The sequence below is a fragment of the Taudactylus pleione genome, unplaced genomic scaffold, assembly GCF_031769625.1.
Source record: "Taudactylus pleione unplaced genomic scaffold, aTauple2 ptg001020l, whole genome shotgun sequence".
In the NCBI taxonomy this organism is placed as follows: domain Eukaryota; kingdom Metazoa; phylum Chordata; class Amphibia; order Anura; family Myobatrachidae; genus Taudactylus; species Taudactylus pleione.
Genome location: NW_028285421.1, coordinates 1,279,015 through 1,294,893, shown reverse-complemented (window position 1 = coordinate 1,294,893; position 15,879 = coordinate 1,279,015). Strand labels below are relative to the sequence as shown.

Sequence of the window (15,879 nt, the reverse complement as noted above, 5' to 3'; positions counted from 1 at the left end):
GATGGCCACCGCATACATACAATAGTCTCACACAAAATGGCCGCCGCCATAGATGGAGACATAAATAGGACAAGCTGAGGCAAGTCTATATAGGGAAATATAGGGGGAAACATATCATAGTATTAATAATGTATGTCCCTCACCCACCTATGTGGGAGTGGATTACATGCACAAACGCACATCTGAGCACGTGCGATTAGCAGAACCAGGAAGTGTGGCGATTACCACACACCAGAGGTTTAATTAATGAGGATCATTAGTACAAAACAAAGTGAGCAGTTGGCTGCAGACATTTGCCCTTGATAAAGTCCCTTTATGGGAGGAAACGCGTTGGGAGCATTACAGACTTTTATTTTCCTAGCCTTGTATATGAAGCTGTGACTGCTACCTTGGGTCATAGTACATAGTTTTTAAAGTGACCAATAAACAGTCATTTATATTGGAGCCTCTATATTTTTGGAAGGTGCACCCTCAGACCCTATAGCCTACTCCCACTCACAGGCACGTTATCATCAGAGGGCTCGCAGACAGGTGACCGACCAGCAGTACCAGATTGGGTGAGTGAATTAAACTTACTTATCACTTAAAGGGTGGAATTGAATTGTTTTCGCGGCCCGCATCTCTTGTCTAAAGTGACAGGAGATCGTGGGCCGCTATGCAATTGTTTCAGATTTTCGTGCTGATCGCGCCCAAAGTGGTTGGGTTTAGCCACGTAAAGCAGCTTATCCTGACCAAAGTGCTGGGCGCGATCGCGAAAAGTGATGTTTGGGCGCCCAAACATGTCACTTTTCGTACATTTCAGCTCTCACCCCCCTGGGGCTGCGAGCTGTAATGTAGCGCTGGCAGCTGATCGTGCCCTACAGGAGCAAGAATTGAATAGCTCCGTCGGGTGCGATGGGGGCAGGAATCAATTGAATTCCGCCCAAACTGCAATATAGTGTCACATCACACTGATACTGCGTTCCTGTCATACTGAGGGTATACTGAAGCCCCTGCCTACAGTTATTGCCCAGGAGACCGGGATATAAACTCCTTCCCTCCCTCTAAGACTTATATTCACCACTATTAACAAGATTCAGCCCCAAGTTTTCGCCAACCTGACACCAAGTGGACATATTAACTCTATCTGACTAATACAATATTCCCAAATATACCCAATAGCCTGCCAGTCTATTGAAGCTTGCTATACTATTTTATTCTCTATCCCATTTACCACAGAGCTTCCCTCTATATATTTATGCTCACACAAAACAGCCAAACCAAAAGTATTTGTAGTAGCGCTTAGAGCATCATAAATTACACCTCAACAATATATAAGCCATACATTAAAATTATTAAACAAATAAGCTATAAGCTCCCAGGAGTATAAATCAAATATAATCCACATTACAATCAATAAAACTTTCAAGACTAAAAAAAAATTATCAGTACTACGTTTATAATGATACTGTGGCCGGAGGCCAGCCACATGGGGTTAATGGCTGCCGTGGCACTGAAGGTGTTAACCCATGTGCTGCGGTGCCATTTTCCAAAGGGACAATGGGCGTTAGGCGCCATATTTAAAATGTACTAGTGGCGCTAGGCGCCGAGTGTTTTCATTATATGTTGTAAAAGTATATTTCTCTGCCGCGGTCCTGGGGGAGAACGGTGGGCATGGGGATGCTCTGCGCTCCACGCTGGGACCCAGGAGTGTGACTCCAGGCGTCCCAGCTCCACAGGGATGCCGCTAGTCCCTCCAGGCTGGCTGCTTACTGCGGCCAGGCAGTGGAGGGCAGGGCTGGATGCCGACTGCTGGGGGCTGGGAGCACAGCTCCCACCGCCCCAGCAAGGTGGTAGGCGCCGGTGGGTTGTGTGTTGTGCTACAGCCCCCGGACCACCTCCGGAGACTGCCGGGCTATGTGCCGACTACTGGGGACCGGAGCAGAGCTCCCGGCATCCCAGTGCACTGGACAGCAGGGAGCTACTGCAGCCAGGAGTCGTGTCCCGGACTACGGGGCTCAGTGGCCACCCGCTGGGAGACCGGGACAGCTGGCTCCCAGTGTAGAGTGGCAGATGGGGACAGAACGCCGCTGCAGCCGGGACAAGCTCGTCCCACACTGCTGGGGAGCATCGCTCCCGGTGCCCCAGCCCAATGGCCAAGTGGCTGCATGCTGGGGGACAGGGAGAGCCAGCTCCCTGGACCCCCAGCGCTGTGACCAGGAAACAGAGGAGGGCCGCAGCAGTCCAAGACTGCAGGGCTATGGGAGCCCAGTGCTGAGCACTGGGCAGTGTAAAATATACAAATGAACAAAAATTTATTTAAAATGGTGTGTACAGCACTGAGCCAAGACAGCAGGTCCTGGGCTACAGTGCTGCAGGTGCAGAGCCTAATGCTGTGCACAGGCATGCAATGAAAATGTACATATTGAATGCATGTATTTTAAATGTATAACTTAAAAGAAAGTGCACTTACCTGTGGTCTGTGAAGGTCCAGGGGGATCCGGAGCTCTCTGTGGGCTGCTGGGTACCCCAGCCTTTTCCCTAGGAAGTGTTCTACTATGCAGCCTCATGCCTGGAAGTGGTATGAGGGGGTGCATAGGAAGCTGGCTAAGGCAGCCAGCTAACTGTGGCAGGGAGCTCCAAGTGAGCTTCCCTTCCGTGGCCAGGAATCCGTGCCCGGGGACCCTGCTTGCCCTCCTCTGGAGCTCAGATTCAGGCAGAGATGGCAGGCTTGGACCCTTTGCAGATTCCTGGAAGTCCTTTTTCAGAGGGAGATCCTTATCTTCCCAGGCTGTATCCAGATGGAGAGGAGCCGTGGGTGTTGCCCAGCTCCGAGGTTGAGCCCAGGCACAGGGGAGTCACCACTCCCTCGCCATAAGGGACCATTTTAAATGTGCATGTGGCCAGCAAATGCACAGCTCATGCACTAAAGGAGATTGGTTGGAAACCTCAAGGCAGACTTACCCCCTGTGGAAATGTGTATTGGAGTGGCATTAAAGGAGGCTTCGTGCCTAGTAGTACTGTACATCTTTGACAATCCTCTGTGGAGAAGAACTGCTGTTAAGATTCCTGTAACATCTTGTACTGTATGCTGATTATTCCCCTTCAATCCAAAGGGAGGAGTCTTCTTTAAGACTGAGAGCAATAAACACCTTTGCCTTTACTTTCGACTACATCTGTACCCTGCGACAACAGAATTGCGCCAAACGCTATTCCATTCTCCGGCTGTTCTGGGTAAGAGCTCAGCGTCTCCAAGTGCAAGCCCTCTGCCAAGCTACCGTGCAGACCTGGTCAATTGCGAGGGATCAGGTGGGAATAGCCGACACCAAACAGGAGGTGTGTCCGCAGTTAGTCGACGCATACGCAGCAGAGCGGTTCCAGGCGCCGGCGGTAGGAGCCCGAGTGTACCTAACAAGCAGTTCCAAACGCCGATGGTAGACTTTGGTGGTGGCAGCTTTAGTAAATGCCCACGGTGCAGTGGGCGGAGTCAGTGACAGGCAGTCACTGATGGTGAGTAGGAGTCCAAAATAGCTAACCCGTGACCAGGAATGGCCTAGACGAAAGGCGTCCGGTCACAGATACAATCTCAGTGCTTGACACAATGTTGCTCAAATAACGCTGATAAGGAACACAATATAAAGCCACAGTCTACAATGGTAACTTAGTGATCAGTCCTCCTTGTGTAACAGAGGGAAATTAGTAGTCACCAGAGTTTTCAGAGTAGATAAAGTCACAATTCTCCATATGTTGGTTCAATATAAACAGCTGGATAGATTTGCAGGAGAGAATCCTTTCAGACTCACTAGAATAATGTCCTCCTTTCCTAGCTCAGGTCTTAGATAATTACCGGCAGCTCCATCGTTAGACTGCTGATGATAATGCACAGTACCGAGCTGCAGGTGGTGGGTATGGGGAGCCCAGTCCGAATGGTCACTTCAGAGTGTGACCACTGGTTTCCCCCCCGTGAGTCTAGGTCGCACTGGACCTCCACAGAAAAAGAATCTCAGTTCAGCTTTGTTAAGAGCGTTCCAACATAGTTCAGGGTACCGATCACTCGTAACAGAGAGCGGCTCCTAGGGTAGAAGACCGGAGCTAGGAAAGGAGGACATTATTCTACTGAGTATTAAAAAGATTCTCTCCAGCAAGTCTATCCAGCTGTTTATATTGAACCAACATATGGACATTCATTTGAGCAACATTGTGTGAAGCAGAGATTGGAAAGTTTTAAACTCGGTATTAATATATTCTATATGCTCTTGAAAGTTTTATTGATTGTTATGTGAATTATATTTGATTTATACTCAGCTTATTTACTCATTTTCATAAATTTTTTTATGGCTCATATGTTGTTGCGGTGTAATTTATGATGCTCTAATCGCCACTGCAAATAGTTTTGGCTAAACTAAATCTGATGCCTGTATAGTAACCAGCACGCTGGACAGCTTACCTACATCTGATGCCTGTATAGTAACCGGCTCGCTGGACAGCTTACCTAAATCTGATGCCGGTATAGTAACCGGCTCGCTGGACAGCTTACCTACATCTGATGCCTGTATAGTAACCGGCTCGCTGGACAGCTTACCTACATCTGATGCCTGTATAGTAACCGGCTCGCTGGACAGCTTACCTAAATCTGATGCCGGTATAGTAACCGGCTCGCTGGACAGCTTACCTACATCTGATGCCTGTATAATAACCAGCTCACTGGGCAGCTTACCTAAATCTGATGCCTGTATAGTAACCGGCTCGCTGGACAGCTTACCTAAAATCGCCACTTTGCACTTGCACCTCCCTGAGGATGAGAGATGGAGTAAAATCTTTAAAGTTAAAATGTCAGGGCACTGTGCTGAACCTCTTTGACAGCCCCCAATTAGGCAATTGAAAGTTTCCAATTAGCTTAATTAGTCCTAAAATTACATTTCAATTTTTGGGGTAAAACAAAAAAATGTCCTCAAATTACTCCAAAATCAACTTTTTTTTATTAGTTTAGGCACCTCAAATGTAATCACACTATGTTTTTATTTGAAAACATTGTTTTTATAATTTTTTTCAAGGTCCCTTAAACGTACCCCAAAATCACCCATTTTGCTACTTTTTTGCATTTTTGGTTTAATTCGTTTGAGATTAAATGAAAAAATTTTGTTTTTTTTCATAATTTTCTTGCATTTTTAAAAAAAAACACAAATCAGCCATTTGACACCATTTCAAAACCTACAGTAACTTCCTAATGGTCACAAACAGCCGTCTATACGGTCCTGCTAATGAAATTATCCATTTTGGGGGGTCCAGGATGGTCTCCCCACATTTTCATGCATTTCTCACAATCTCATTTGGCAGTAAATTCACACCCCTCCGCTGCGTGTAGCGCGAATAGACATTTATAATTGGTTTGGAGAATTCTCCGTAGTGCGCTTCGCTGCGAAGTGTGTGAGTTTCAAAAATCAAACTGGCTACTCGCAACTCGCACCTAATAGGATTGACCCCATAGAGCTGTATACATTACATACAGAATCCTAAGAAGATGGCGGCATTATATACTGACCCCGAATCCGGCTGATTGGCTATACTCTATCTCTATGGATTAGACATTTCTACATATATATTTCAATCTCATAATGAGAAAATACAAAAATATAAAAAACTATATATAATTGTTATAGAATAATTAACCTCAGCAGGTGATACATCCCATTACACTCAGGCCTCAATCTTTGGCGCCATTATTTTTATATTATACACAATAAAGATTGTTTTAAGTCTGATATATACTAAATATACTTCTATATACTGTAACGTCTCAGTGGTCTCCAGTTATAGGAGGCCCCCAGAGTCTCCGTTATCTGTATAACCACAGTCAGACATGTAACACTGAGTGACCAGTATGTCTCCCCTTTCCCCCCAACCATAGAGCCCTGGTCAGTGTCAGACGTTCCTGTGACCCAGCCCCATAAGGCTCCTCAGAGGCCGGCACACAACAGGCTGCTCCATCTGTATGATAATAACAGGAGACCACAGGCTGCTCCTCTTGTATATTAATAGCAGGACACCACAGGCTGCTCCCCTGTATAATACTAATAACAGTACATAAAAGGCTGCTCTCCCTGTATAATAATAGGGACACCACATACTGCTTCCTCTGTATAATACTAATAACAGTACACAAAAGGCTGCTCCCCATATCTAATAATAAATGACACCACATGCTGCTCCCCCTACATAAGAATAAAAGGACACAACAGGCTGCTCCCCTGCATAGTAGGCACCACAGGCCGCTCCCCTTGTATAGTGGGCACCACAGGCTGCTCCCCCTGTATAGTAGGACACCACAGGTTGCTTCCCCTGTATAGTAGACACCACAGGCCGCTCCCCCTGCATAGTATACACCACAGGCCGCTCTCCTGATTAGTAGGACACCACAGGCTGCTCCCCCTGATTAGTAGGACAAGACAGGCTGCTCCCAGTGTATAGTAAGCATATTACCTGTGGATGTTGTACACAGTGATGTCTCCTCTCTGCGTTGTCCGAACTATTTGCACAGACAGGAAGTTGTAACTGCAAAGCAAGGATTGGAAGTCATGTGGAACACACAGGCCGGAAGTCAGGTGGAACTCACAGACAGGAAGTCAGGTGAAACGCACAGATAGATCCTCATAACCCGAATAACAATCCTGATGTCAGGCACTGGGTGGAGCTGGGGGCGGGGTTACAAGCAGTGTCAGGGTGGGAGGGGCTCCGGGGTCCCGAGTAGAGATACGGTGGCAGCTGGTGACCCCACTGTGCCCAGAGGAGCAGCTCCATTGTCACTGTGAGGTGTGCCCCCTATCTGGGGGGGTGATAGGTGTGCCCGGTACGGGGGGGTGATAGATGTGCCCGGTATGGAGGAGTGATAGGTGTGCCCGGTATTAGGGGGTGATAATTGGCCTGGTAAGGTGGGGACTAAGTGTGCCCACTAAGGGAGAAGGTGCTAGGTTTCTCAATTAAGGGTATTGGGTCACTAAGTGTGCCCAGTAAGGGAGAAGGGGGTGTAAGTGTGTTGATTAAGGGTGTTGTATCATTAAGTGTGTCCTGGGAGGGAGGGAGGTGCTAAGTTTGTCAATTAAGGTTGTTGGGTCACTAAGGGTGCCCAGTAAGATAGGGAGGGGTGCTAAGTGTGCCAGGGAGGGAAGGGGTGCTAAGTGTGCCCAGTAAGAGAGGGAGGGGTGCCAAGTGTTCCCAGTAAGAGAGGGAGGGGGTGCTAAGTGTTCCCAGTAAGAGAGGGAGGGGGTGCTAAGTGTTCCCAGTAAGAGAGGGAGGGGGGTGCCAAGAGAAGGTTATGCTAAGTCTGCCCAGTAAGTTGGGGTTCCATTTTTGACTCGTCAGTCCAGTCACTCGGGCTGTGATCAGTGGGGTACTGGAGTGCATCCATTAGGGCATGGGTGCATTTTAAAATTATGCAGGGCTTGGCGCCCCTATGTAAGTGCCTAGCGGGAACGCTTTTCAGGTTGACTTTGTCTTATATTCAATTTTGGAAGATCTGATAGAAATAAAAGTGACAAATATGCAAATTTAGAAGCCAGGAAGGGGGTAATAACTTTCATGCCACTGTGTGTATATCTGTATCACTGAAGCCCCGGTTCCTATCCGTGTCTGACCCAGGATACCAAACAAGGGTTGAAAACAGGGCTTCTGATGACTTACCCCATTCAGACTGCCCAGTGGACCCGGGTTATTCCTGGGTCATCGCCGTTCACACTGAACACTTGGAGATTGTCATCTCCAAACGCTCCTGAGTTGGCCAATCAGCAGCCTTTTAGGCATGACCTGGGTCATACCTTTCACACCACCAGCTACCCTGGTCGGAGGCGGGATAACCGTGCTAGCAACCTGGGCTGACCCTTTCACATTGAACCAAGACCCAGATCATACCGAATTGTATACATACATATATAGACAATGGCAAAAAGTCATGGGATAGCAGTATGTAAAGGTAATGGTGGGTGGCGTCACCATACTGTGACGTCTTGGAAATGCCCAGATCTGCACTGGCTAGGCTGCTCATGGCAAGGCAAGGTGAATTGTTGGTGTTCAAATGGGTACATGACAGTGGGTGCCCGATGGATGGGACATTCCATTTCTGAAGTTGTGCGGACATTCAACATTCCTCGATCTACAGGGTATCCTGTGTGTACCAGGAATGTTTCATGGAAGCCATTATCACCCACCATTCACAGCACAGTGGCCGACCACAGCTGCTTAATGATTATGACCAGCCGCATCTGGCCAGAATTGTCCATAGTAACAGATGTGACACTGGCTCAAATCACATCCACATTCAATGCAGGAGGTACCAGGCGCAAATCCAGGAGGTCAGTGTAACGTTCTTCATCTTCCATGAGATATGGGAGAAGACCCACCAGAGTGCCCCAGGTAACACTATGACACAGCACCTCACCTGGGCTCGTGAAGTTGCTAATTGGACCCTGGAGGACTAGCAACATGTGGTGTGGTCACAGTTCCAAGTTGTGTTGGGCTGATGGTAGGGTTAGGGTGTGGCAGAGACCCCCATAAGGCCATGGACCCCAGTATGAATGGCCATCGATGGTTTCCATCGGATCACCATCAATGGCACAAACACCATATAAGGTGAACAATTGAAGGTTTGCACCCCCTCGATGGTCATCTCTGATGTGAGTCACCTGCCCCACCAAAAGTTCACATCTGCTACGAAAAAAAAGGCTCCCACTCATCCATTCACTGCAGGGAACCACTGATTTTCTGCCATCAATAGCAAAACTTGTTAACATTGGCCTGCAACCATCGATGTTTTGAAAACATGGATGGCCATCCCTAGACCCCAGTTGTCAACAAAGTATTGTGCAGGCTGGTGGTGGTCCCATAATGGTATGGGGTGTGTTCATGTGGCATGGGTCAGGTCCGCTGGTCTGATTGAACATGTCAGTGACCGGTTACTGCTACTTTGTATTGCTTGATCACAAGTTACAGCAATTCATGGACTTCATGTACCCCCACAACAACGGAAAAATAAATCCTAGCCTGTCTGGGCACTAACTAAACAATAAATTCCCTCTCTCAAAGTGGTAGAACCTACAGCGCTCACCACAAACATGGGCATATGCACAGTACTTACTAGTATATCAAAATGTCTATGAACAAGCCTGACTGCCTGCTCTCCCAGGTATGAGACACTGATCCAAACCCTGAAACAGTTTATATCAGCCTCATACAGGTGCAGTCACTAATTAGCCCACTCTCAGGCTGAAGGCCTCAACATCTGAAACAGCCTTGTGGATGGAGCCCTCCCTTCCCTCACATACACACCCCCAGGACCCGTTACCCAGCTTTATCTAAAAGTCCAAACTCTGATCAAGAAGACACAGACATTTCTGAGGGTTTTAAAACACATAGGTCAGAAATCTTGGACAAACATATTTGCCATTTAGCTCTTTACCAGTGCTTCTATCACAATAGATATATATCTATATAATATATATATATGCTACTCAAGTAACCAGAACACAACTGTTACATTTTACCATCAGGACAATCACAGACATGTGATCTGGATTGTTTCCCGAAAGTGAAGCCAAGTAACCTCATGAATAAAATGACATCTGGATAATTGAGAGTAATCCAGTTACTGACTGTGGGCCTGATTCAGCAAGGATCGCAATTGGTCACAGGCTGGGATCACCATCATGGTTGATGGTGCCGGGCGGCCGTACAGCGGAGTAAGCCTCCGCTTACTCAGGCTGGCCGGCTTGCGAGTCCAGACAACTGCGTATGTCTGCGCAGTCTCTGGGCTGCACACTCCCAGAAAACGGGGCGGGCACAGCAAGAGGGCATGCACAATACGGCAGGCACCCCACTCTCCCCATTACCAAATGCAACTCTCTACCCCTGGGCAGACCAAGCGGAATCCATGCATCTTCATACACTGCACTTCAACGCCAGATAAAGAGGCACACCACCGCGGCTGCACAGGTAAGTGCAGTACCGAGCTTTGAAGAGTCCGTTCATCTCCATTTAACTCACCAGATGGGACCCTTCACAGACCCTACTGACTAATAAACACCCAGACTTTCATTCCCAGACTTCATCATTTAGATCCAACAGCCTTTGTATGGACCTTTACATTTAATGTACATATCGGACTCATGACCTATGAGCATTGTATAATGTATTCTATACGAAATAAAACAATAACAATAAATTATGATTATATATAACAAAGTACTATGCTCAGGGGGTCCGGAACTTATCTGTGGGGTTGCAGGCTGATGGCGGTTAGCGTGTTGTGCGGGAAGGTCTTTGAGAGGTAGCGCTGGCCCAGGATGCAGCCTTGGATCGTCCGCCACTCATCTCCGTGCCAACATCCTTGGGCTTAGGTGTTCAGTCACTGGGAGTGGAGGTGAGTGGTGTCTGAGTATTCTCCCCGGGGTCTGCTAGGGCTTTCATGCATGCGTCCTGGTTTCCGGGGTGCCGAGCATGGACGCAGCCATGTTGGTCTATATCATCTGACTAGTCTCTCCCAGTGGATAGTCTCTCAGCTGATCCTCTGATCCAATGACTAGCTACCCAGGGGTATTTTAGTCTGACTCCAGGAATTAGAACCTGCTGTTCAACTTCACTGTTCTAGTGACTTGTGATGCTCACCAAGTGTTGCTCTGTGCTATTTCCTTTGGAGTGTTGCTTCAGCCTACTCACAGTTCTCCAGTGTTCTTGTATTAGCTCCCATGCTAATTCTCAGTCTGAGACTCTAGTTCTCTCTCAGAAGTCCAGTGTTTTATGTTGTTTTTCCTGTGCGTCTTGCAGTGTGCTGCTAGCTCTCCGGCAGCTTCCCTGTTACTGAGGTGTCAGGTTTCCTGTTAATTTCTAGTTAGCTCTCAGTTGGATTTATAGCAATCCCAAGTACATGCCTTTCGCCGTGCAAATCAGCACCTGAATCTGTTGCAGTTCCCAGTAAATTTCCGTTTTCAAGCAAGCCTGTGACTAGGCTCTCTACATTCTCAAGTTCATCACCAGTGTTCAATTATTCTGTTTATCACCAGTGTTCAAGTATTCCATTCATCACTAGTGTTCAGTTCATAGCCTGTATTCTGTTCATCTCATCTATTAAAGTGTCATCCTTGTTTCCTCGTCTCTCCAAGGTACCTAGTCAGAGGGCCGCAACCTCCTCACTCAGTGCGGCGAAACCCACATCCCAATTGGAGGGGTCATTGGTGAAGACCACCGAGTAGGTTAGACTCTGTGCCTCTGGCTAGGTCTCGCCAACACCTGGGTTTGACCTTTACTGGGGAAACTAGGACTGTCACTTTCTTAGCCATCCGAACCCCCCGGCTCACCGTCCTCCACAGAGGGACTCTTGCACTGGATCGTGACAGGCTGTGAGTCTGTAACTCTGATGGGTGCCACCATCTTGGATTTGGTCATATGTCAGGAAGGAGCCAATCCAGTTCGAATGATTCATTATGGGCTCTGACAGCCAATCCAGCTCCAGCATTGGGTACTTAAGGGCTTCCTGGGTGTCGTCAGTTTGCCAGTTGATAATGCTAAATAGTTCTGAATTACTTACAAAGCTTGTTATAGAGAGCACTGAAATAATTCCACAAAAATAGATTTTGAAATAAATGACAATGCTTTTACTTAAAGACAGCTTAATCATACATATATTTTGCCAATTACAATAAAAAAACATAGGTTATACCAACAGCAGTAGGGAAAATTTCTAAACAAAATGTGACACCCAGTACAGAATAGCAGTCAGCAAATACCTCATACATACGTAACGGCACCAACCCTCGTTCTGTGCTCTCTCCTCTGTCTGCTCCCCCTCCCTCATTCTCTAATCACATTTATACCTTAACTTTGTTTATACCTCCAATTAATCTTTGTACGTACTAAGTCTTTATTGGCTATTTATGCCTTAGACATAGTGACATAATTCTGTTATATTATTGTCCCCATGTAGAAATCTGACATGGTCGCCCATTTATCCCTCATTTCTGCCTATTGCAGGTATATACTATCTCAGTTACCTCATTTATTTATATAAAAGCGGAGACCTGCTACTGTCAGCTATTCTGTGTGTTAACATTTTAAACCTATAATTCTTATTGCTAAAACAAAATATATATATATATATATATATATATATATCCAAAACTGACCCGGCACTCACCAGTCCTCTCAGCCAAGAAATAGCTCAGGTGCCTTCCAAAGGGATGTAATTTCCCCTAATGCATATGCAGACGTATAATGAATGAAGGTGGCACTCAGAGACTTCAGTATGCGGTGAAACAAGCACCCACAGCGGGGATAGCTTTAATGTGACTTCATATCGACGTTTCGGGGATCGAGTCCCCTTTCTCAAGACAACATGTTTATATATATATATATATATATATATATATAGACATCAGTTCAGCCTACACATATCTCCGCAGTTAATCACACCTGCAGAGACATAAAACACTAATATCTATATTCTGTTTAATACATCATATAACATACTTTTATTGAAGATATAAAACAAAATGGCAGCTGCATCAGACACACACTTGCCTACATTTAGAGAAAAGGCAACTCGCACAAGAAATATATATATATTCTCATTTTTATATATGCCTTAAACTGCAGTGTGGGAAAGGTAACCTAAGCATTGCATATATTATATATATATATATGAGTTGCTGAATGAATATGTACATGCACATATTCCTGTTTGGTCACAGTACAATGTCTTACACAGCTAGTCTGTGTGCTAGTTCTCTGTGCTCCTTGTCTCGCGTTTGTCCTCAGTGCTCAGCTGGATAATTTGTTGCTGCCTGCTCCATTCATAGTGACACTGCCAGTCTCAGTTCTGATAACCTAACCGGCACCTGCGCTGTTATAGAGCCTCCTCCACCAGCATTCCCAGCCAGCACTGGTACTAGGTTCCCATACCTCAGCGTCTCCGGAGTGTTGTTTGAATACCGGTGGGGTTACGCTTTTCTTGTTTTGGGTTTCTGTCCTGCGCATCACCCTATTGGGCATAGACATTCATGAACAAGTACCCACTTTGTCCAGCCTCGTTCCAATATCAGGAAACTGCTCGCAAGGACTTCCCTGCATCGTCTGGGTCCACTTCCCTCAGGATGTAGTCAGGGTCCTGGCAGTGCCCATCCTGGTGGTTACAATACCGGCTCCAGGATCCCCTATGTTATTAGAGTTAGGCACTATCAGAAGGGTTAGGCTGCGGGAGAAGGTTAGGCTGCGGGATTGGTGGGTTAGGGTTAAATACCATTATGCATCAGTTTTAACCGTCGGCATGCTTCTGCCGGTATTGTAACTGTTTGAAGGTCACCGCCAGGATATCATACACAACCCTATGTTACATGAAGTTTTATCCATTTGTTAGTTTTATATGAAAATTCAAAAATGTAGTGTCTGCTCTCTGGTCTGTTCTTGTTTAAAATGTTATTTCAATCCTTCCCAGAACAAGATGTGCCCATAATTATTCCAAACTCCTGCTAGTGATGTCACCCACATCCCCATTACTAGCACCATTATTACACCAACCCCCTCCAGTGATGTCACCCACATCTCCATTACTAGTTTTTTCAAATATGTCCAAATGTAAATTTAATATTTCTCCCTACCAGGTCCCCAATACCTCCATACTGGTTATTCCCGATTGTTGCCTGGATGTTATCTTTAATTCCTCGCAGTCGTTCACTCCGCACAGTCTCATTATATCTCATGTTTCCCACCTGTGTGACTTCTCTGATGTCTAATGAGATGTGATTTCTGTGTAAAACATTTCCCACACTCAGGACATGGAAATGGTTTCACACCTGTGTGACTTCTCTGATGTGTAACAAGAGCTGATTGCTTTTTAAAACATTTCCCACACTCAGAGCATGGATATGATTTCTTACTTGTGTGATTTCTCTCATGTGCAACAAGATATGATTTTTGTGTAAAACATTTCCCACACTCGACACATGAAAATGGTTTCACACCAGCGTGACTTCTCTGATGTATAACAAGATCTGATTTATGTGTAAAACATTTCCCACACTCAGAGCATGGAAATGGCTTCTCATCTGTGTGACTTCTCTGATGTTTATAAAAATGTGATTTCCGTGTAAAACATTTCCCACACTCAGAGCATGGAAATGGTTTCTCACCTGTGTGAATTCTCTGATGTGTAATGAGATGTGATTTCTGTGTAAAACATTTCCCACACTCAGGACATGGAAATGGTTTCACACCTGTGTGACTTCTCTGATGTGTAACAAGATTTGATTGCTGTTTAAAACATTTCCCACACTCAGAGCATGGATATGATTTCTTACTTGTGTGATTTCTCTCATGTGCAACAAGATATGATTTTAGAGTAAAACATTTCCCACACTCGACACATGAAAATGGTTTCACACCTGTGTGACTTCTCTGATGTTTATAAAAATGTGATTTCCGTGTAAAACATTTCCCACACTCAGAGCATGGAAATGGCTTCTCATCTGTGTGACTTCTCTGATGTTTATAAAAATGTGATTTCCGTGTAAAACATTTCCCACACTCAGAGCATGGAAATGGTTTCTCACCTGTGTGAATTCTCTGATGTGTAATGAGATGTGATTTCTGTGTAAAACATTTCCCACACTCAGGACATGGAAATGGTTTCACACCTGTGTGACTTCTCTGATGTGTAACAAGATTTGATTGCTGTTTAAAACATTTCCCACACTCAGAGCATGGATATGATTTCTTACTTGTGTGATTTCTCTCATGTGCAACAAGATATGATTTTAGAGTAAAACATTTCCCACACTCGACACATGAAAATGGTTTCACACCTGTGTGACTTCTCTGATGTTTATAAAAATGTGATTTCCGTGTAAAACATTTCCCACACTCAGAGCATGGAAATGGTTTCTCACCTGTGTGAATTCTCTGATGTGTAACAAGTTGTGATATATATGTAAAACATTTCCCACACTCAGGGCATGGAATAAGATTCTCACCTGTGTGACTTTTCTCATGTGTTTTAAGATTTGATTTGGTTGTAAAATATTTTCCACACTCAGGACATGGAAATGGTTTCTTACCTGTGTGACTTCTCTCATGTATTTCAAGACATGATTTCTGTCTAAAACATTTTCCACACTCAGAACATGGAAATGGTTTCTCACCTGTGTGACTTCTACCATGTGCTCTAAGATATGATTTGGATGTAAAACATTTCTCACACTCAGGACATGGAAACGGTTTCTCACCTGTGTGACTTCTCTCATGTGTTTCAAGATATGATTTCTGTCTAAAACATTTCCCACACTCAGGACATGGAAATGGTTTCTCACCTGTGTGACTTCTCTGATGTGTGACAAGAGCTGATTTCTGTGTAAAACATTTCCCACACTCAGGACATGGAAATGGTTTCTCACCTGTGTGACTTCTCTCATGCGTTTCAAGATATGATTTATATCTAAAACATTTTCCACACTCAGGACATGGAAATGGTTTCTCACCTGTGTGACTTCTCTGATGCACTATAAGCTTTGATTTCTGTGTAAAACATTTCCCACACTCAGAACATGGAAATGGCCTGTCACCTGGCATAGCTGGCTGATGGGTAATAAGCTGTGTGTTCTGTTTAAAACATTTGGTATCTACAGAAGAGGGAAATATTTTATCTATTGTACGAGGTGTAACAGACGAACCAATATCAGAGTTATCAGAACATTCCCTGTGATCAGAAGGATCAGGTGATCTATCTGAACTGTGAGGTACTGAGCGTATAATTGGGGTAATTAGAGAATCTCGGGTGATATCATCATCTATTTCACAATTCGGAGTTATAACGAGATGATCCTCTGAGACATTCCAGCTGCTACATCCATCTGCTGGGAATAAATT

General features: G+C 45.4%; 1 protein-coding gene across 3 annotated transcripts in view; it reads right to left on the bottom strand.

Moving 5' to 3' along the window:
• The window catches only part of LOC148454261 (uncharacterized), a 41,478-nt gene that overhangs the window by 10,715 nt on the left and 14,884 nt on the right, over window positions 1-15,879 (bottom strand). Inside the window, exon 6 of one of the 3 annotated variants that reach the window (XM_088461128.1) lies at window positions 13,728-15,866. In XM_088461128.1, the coding sequence (XP_088317254.1) occupies window positions 13,728-15,866 (2,139 nt within the window). Of the gene's footprint in view, window positions 1-11,648; window positions 15,867-15,879 lie in introns of those variants that run through there. The other 2 variants (XM_088461127.1, XM_088461129.1) reach the window with 2 other exon arrangements.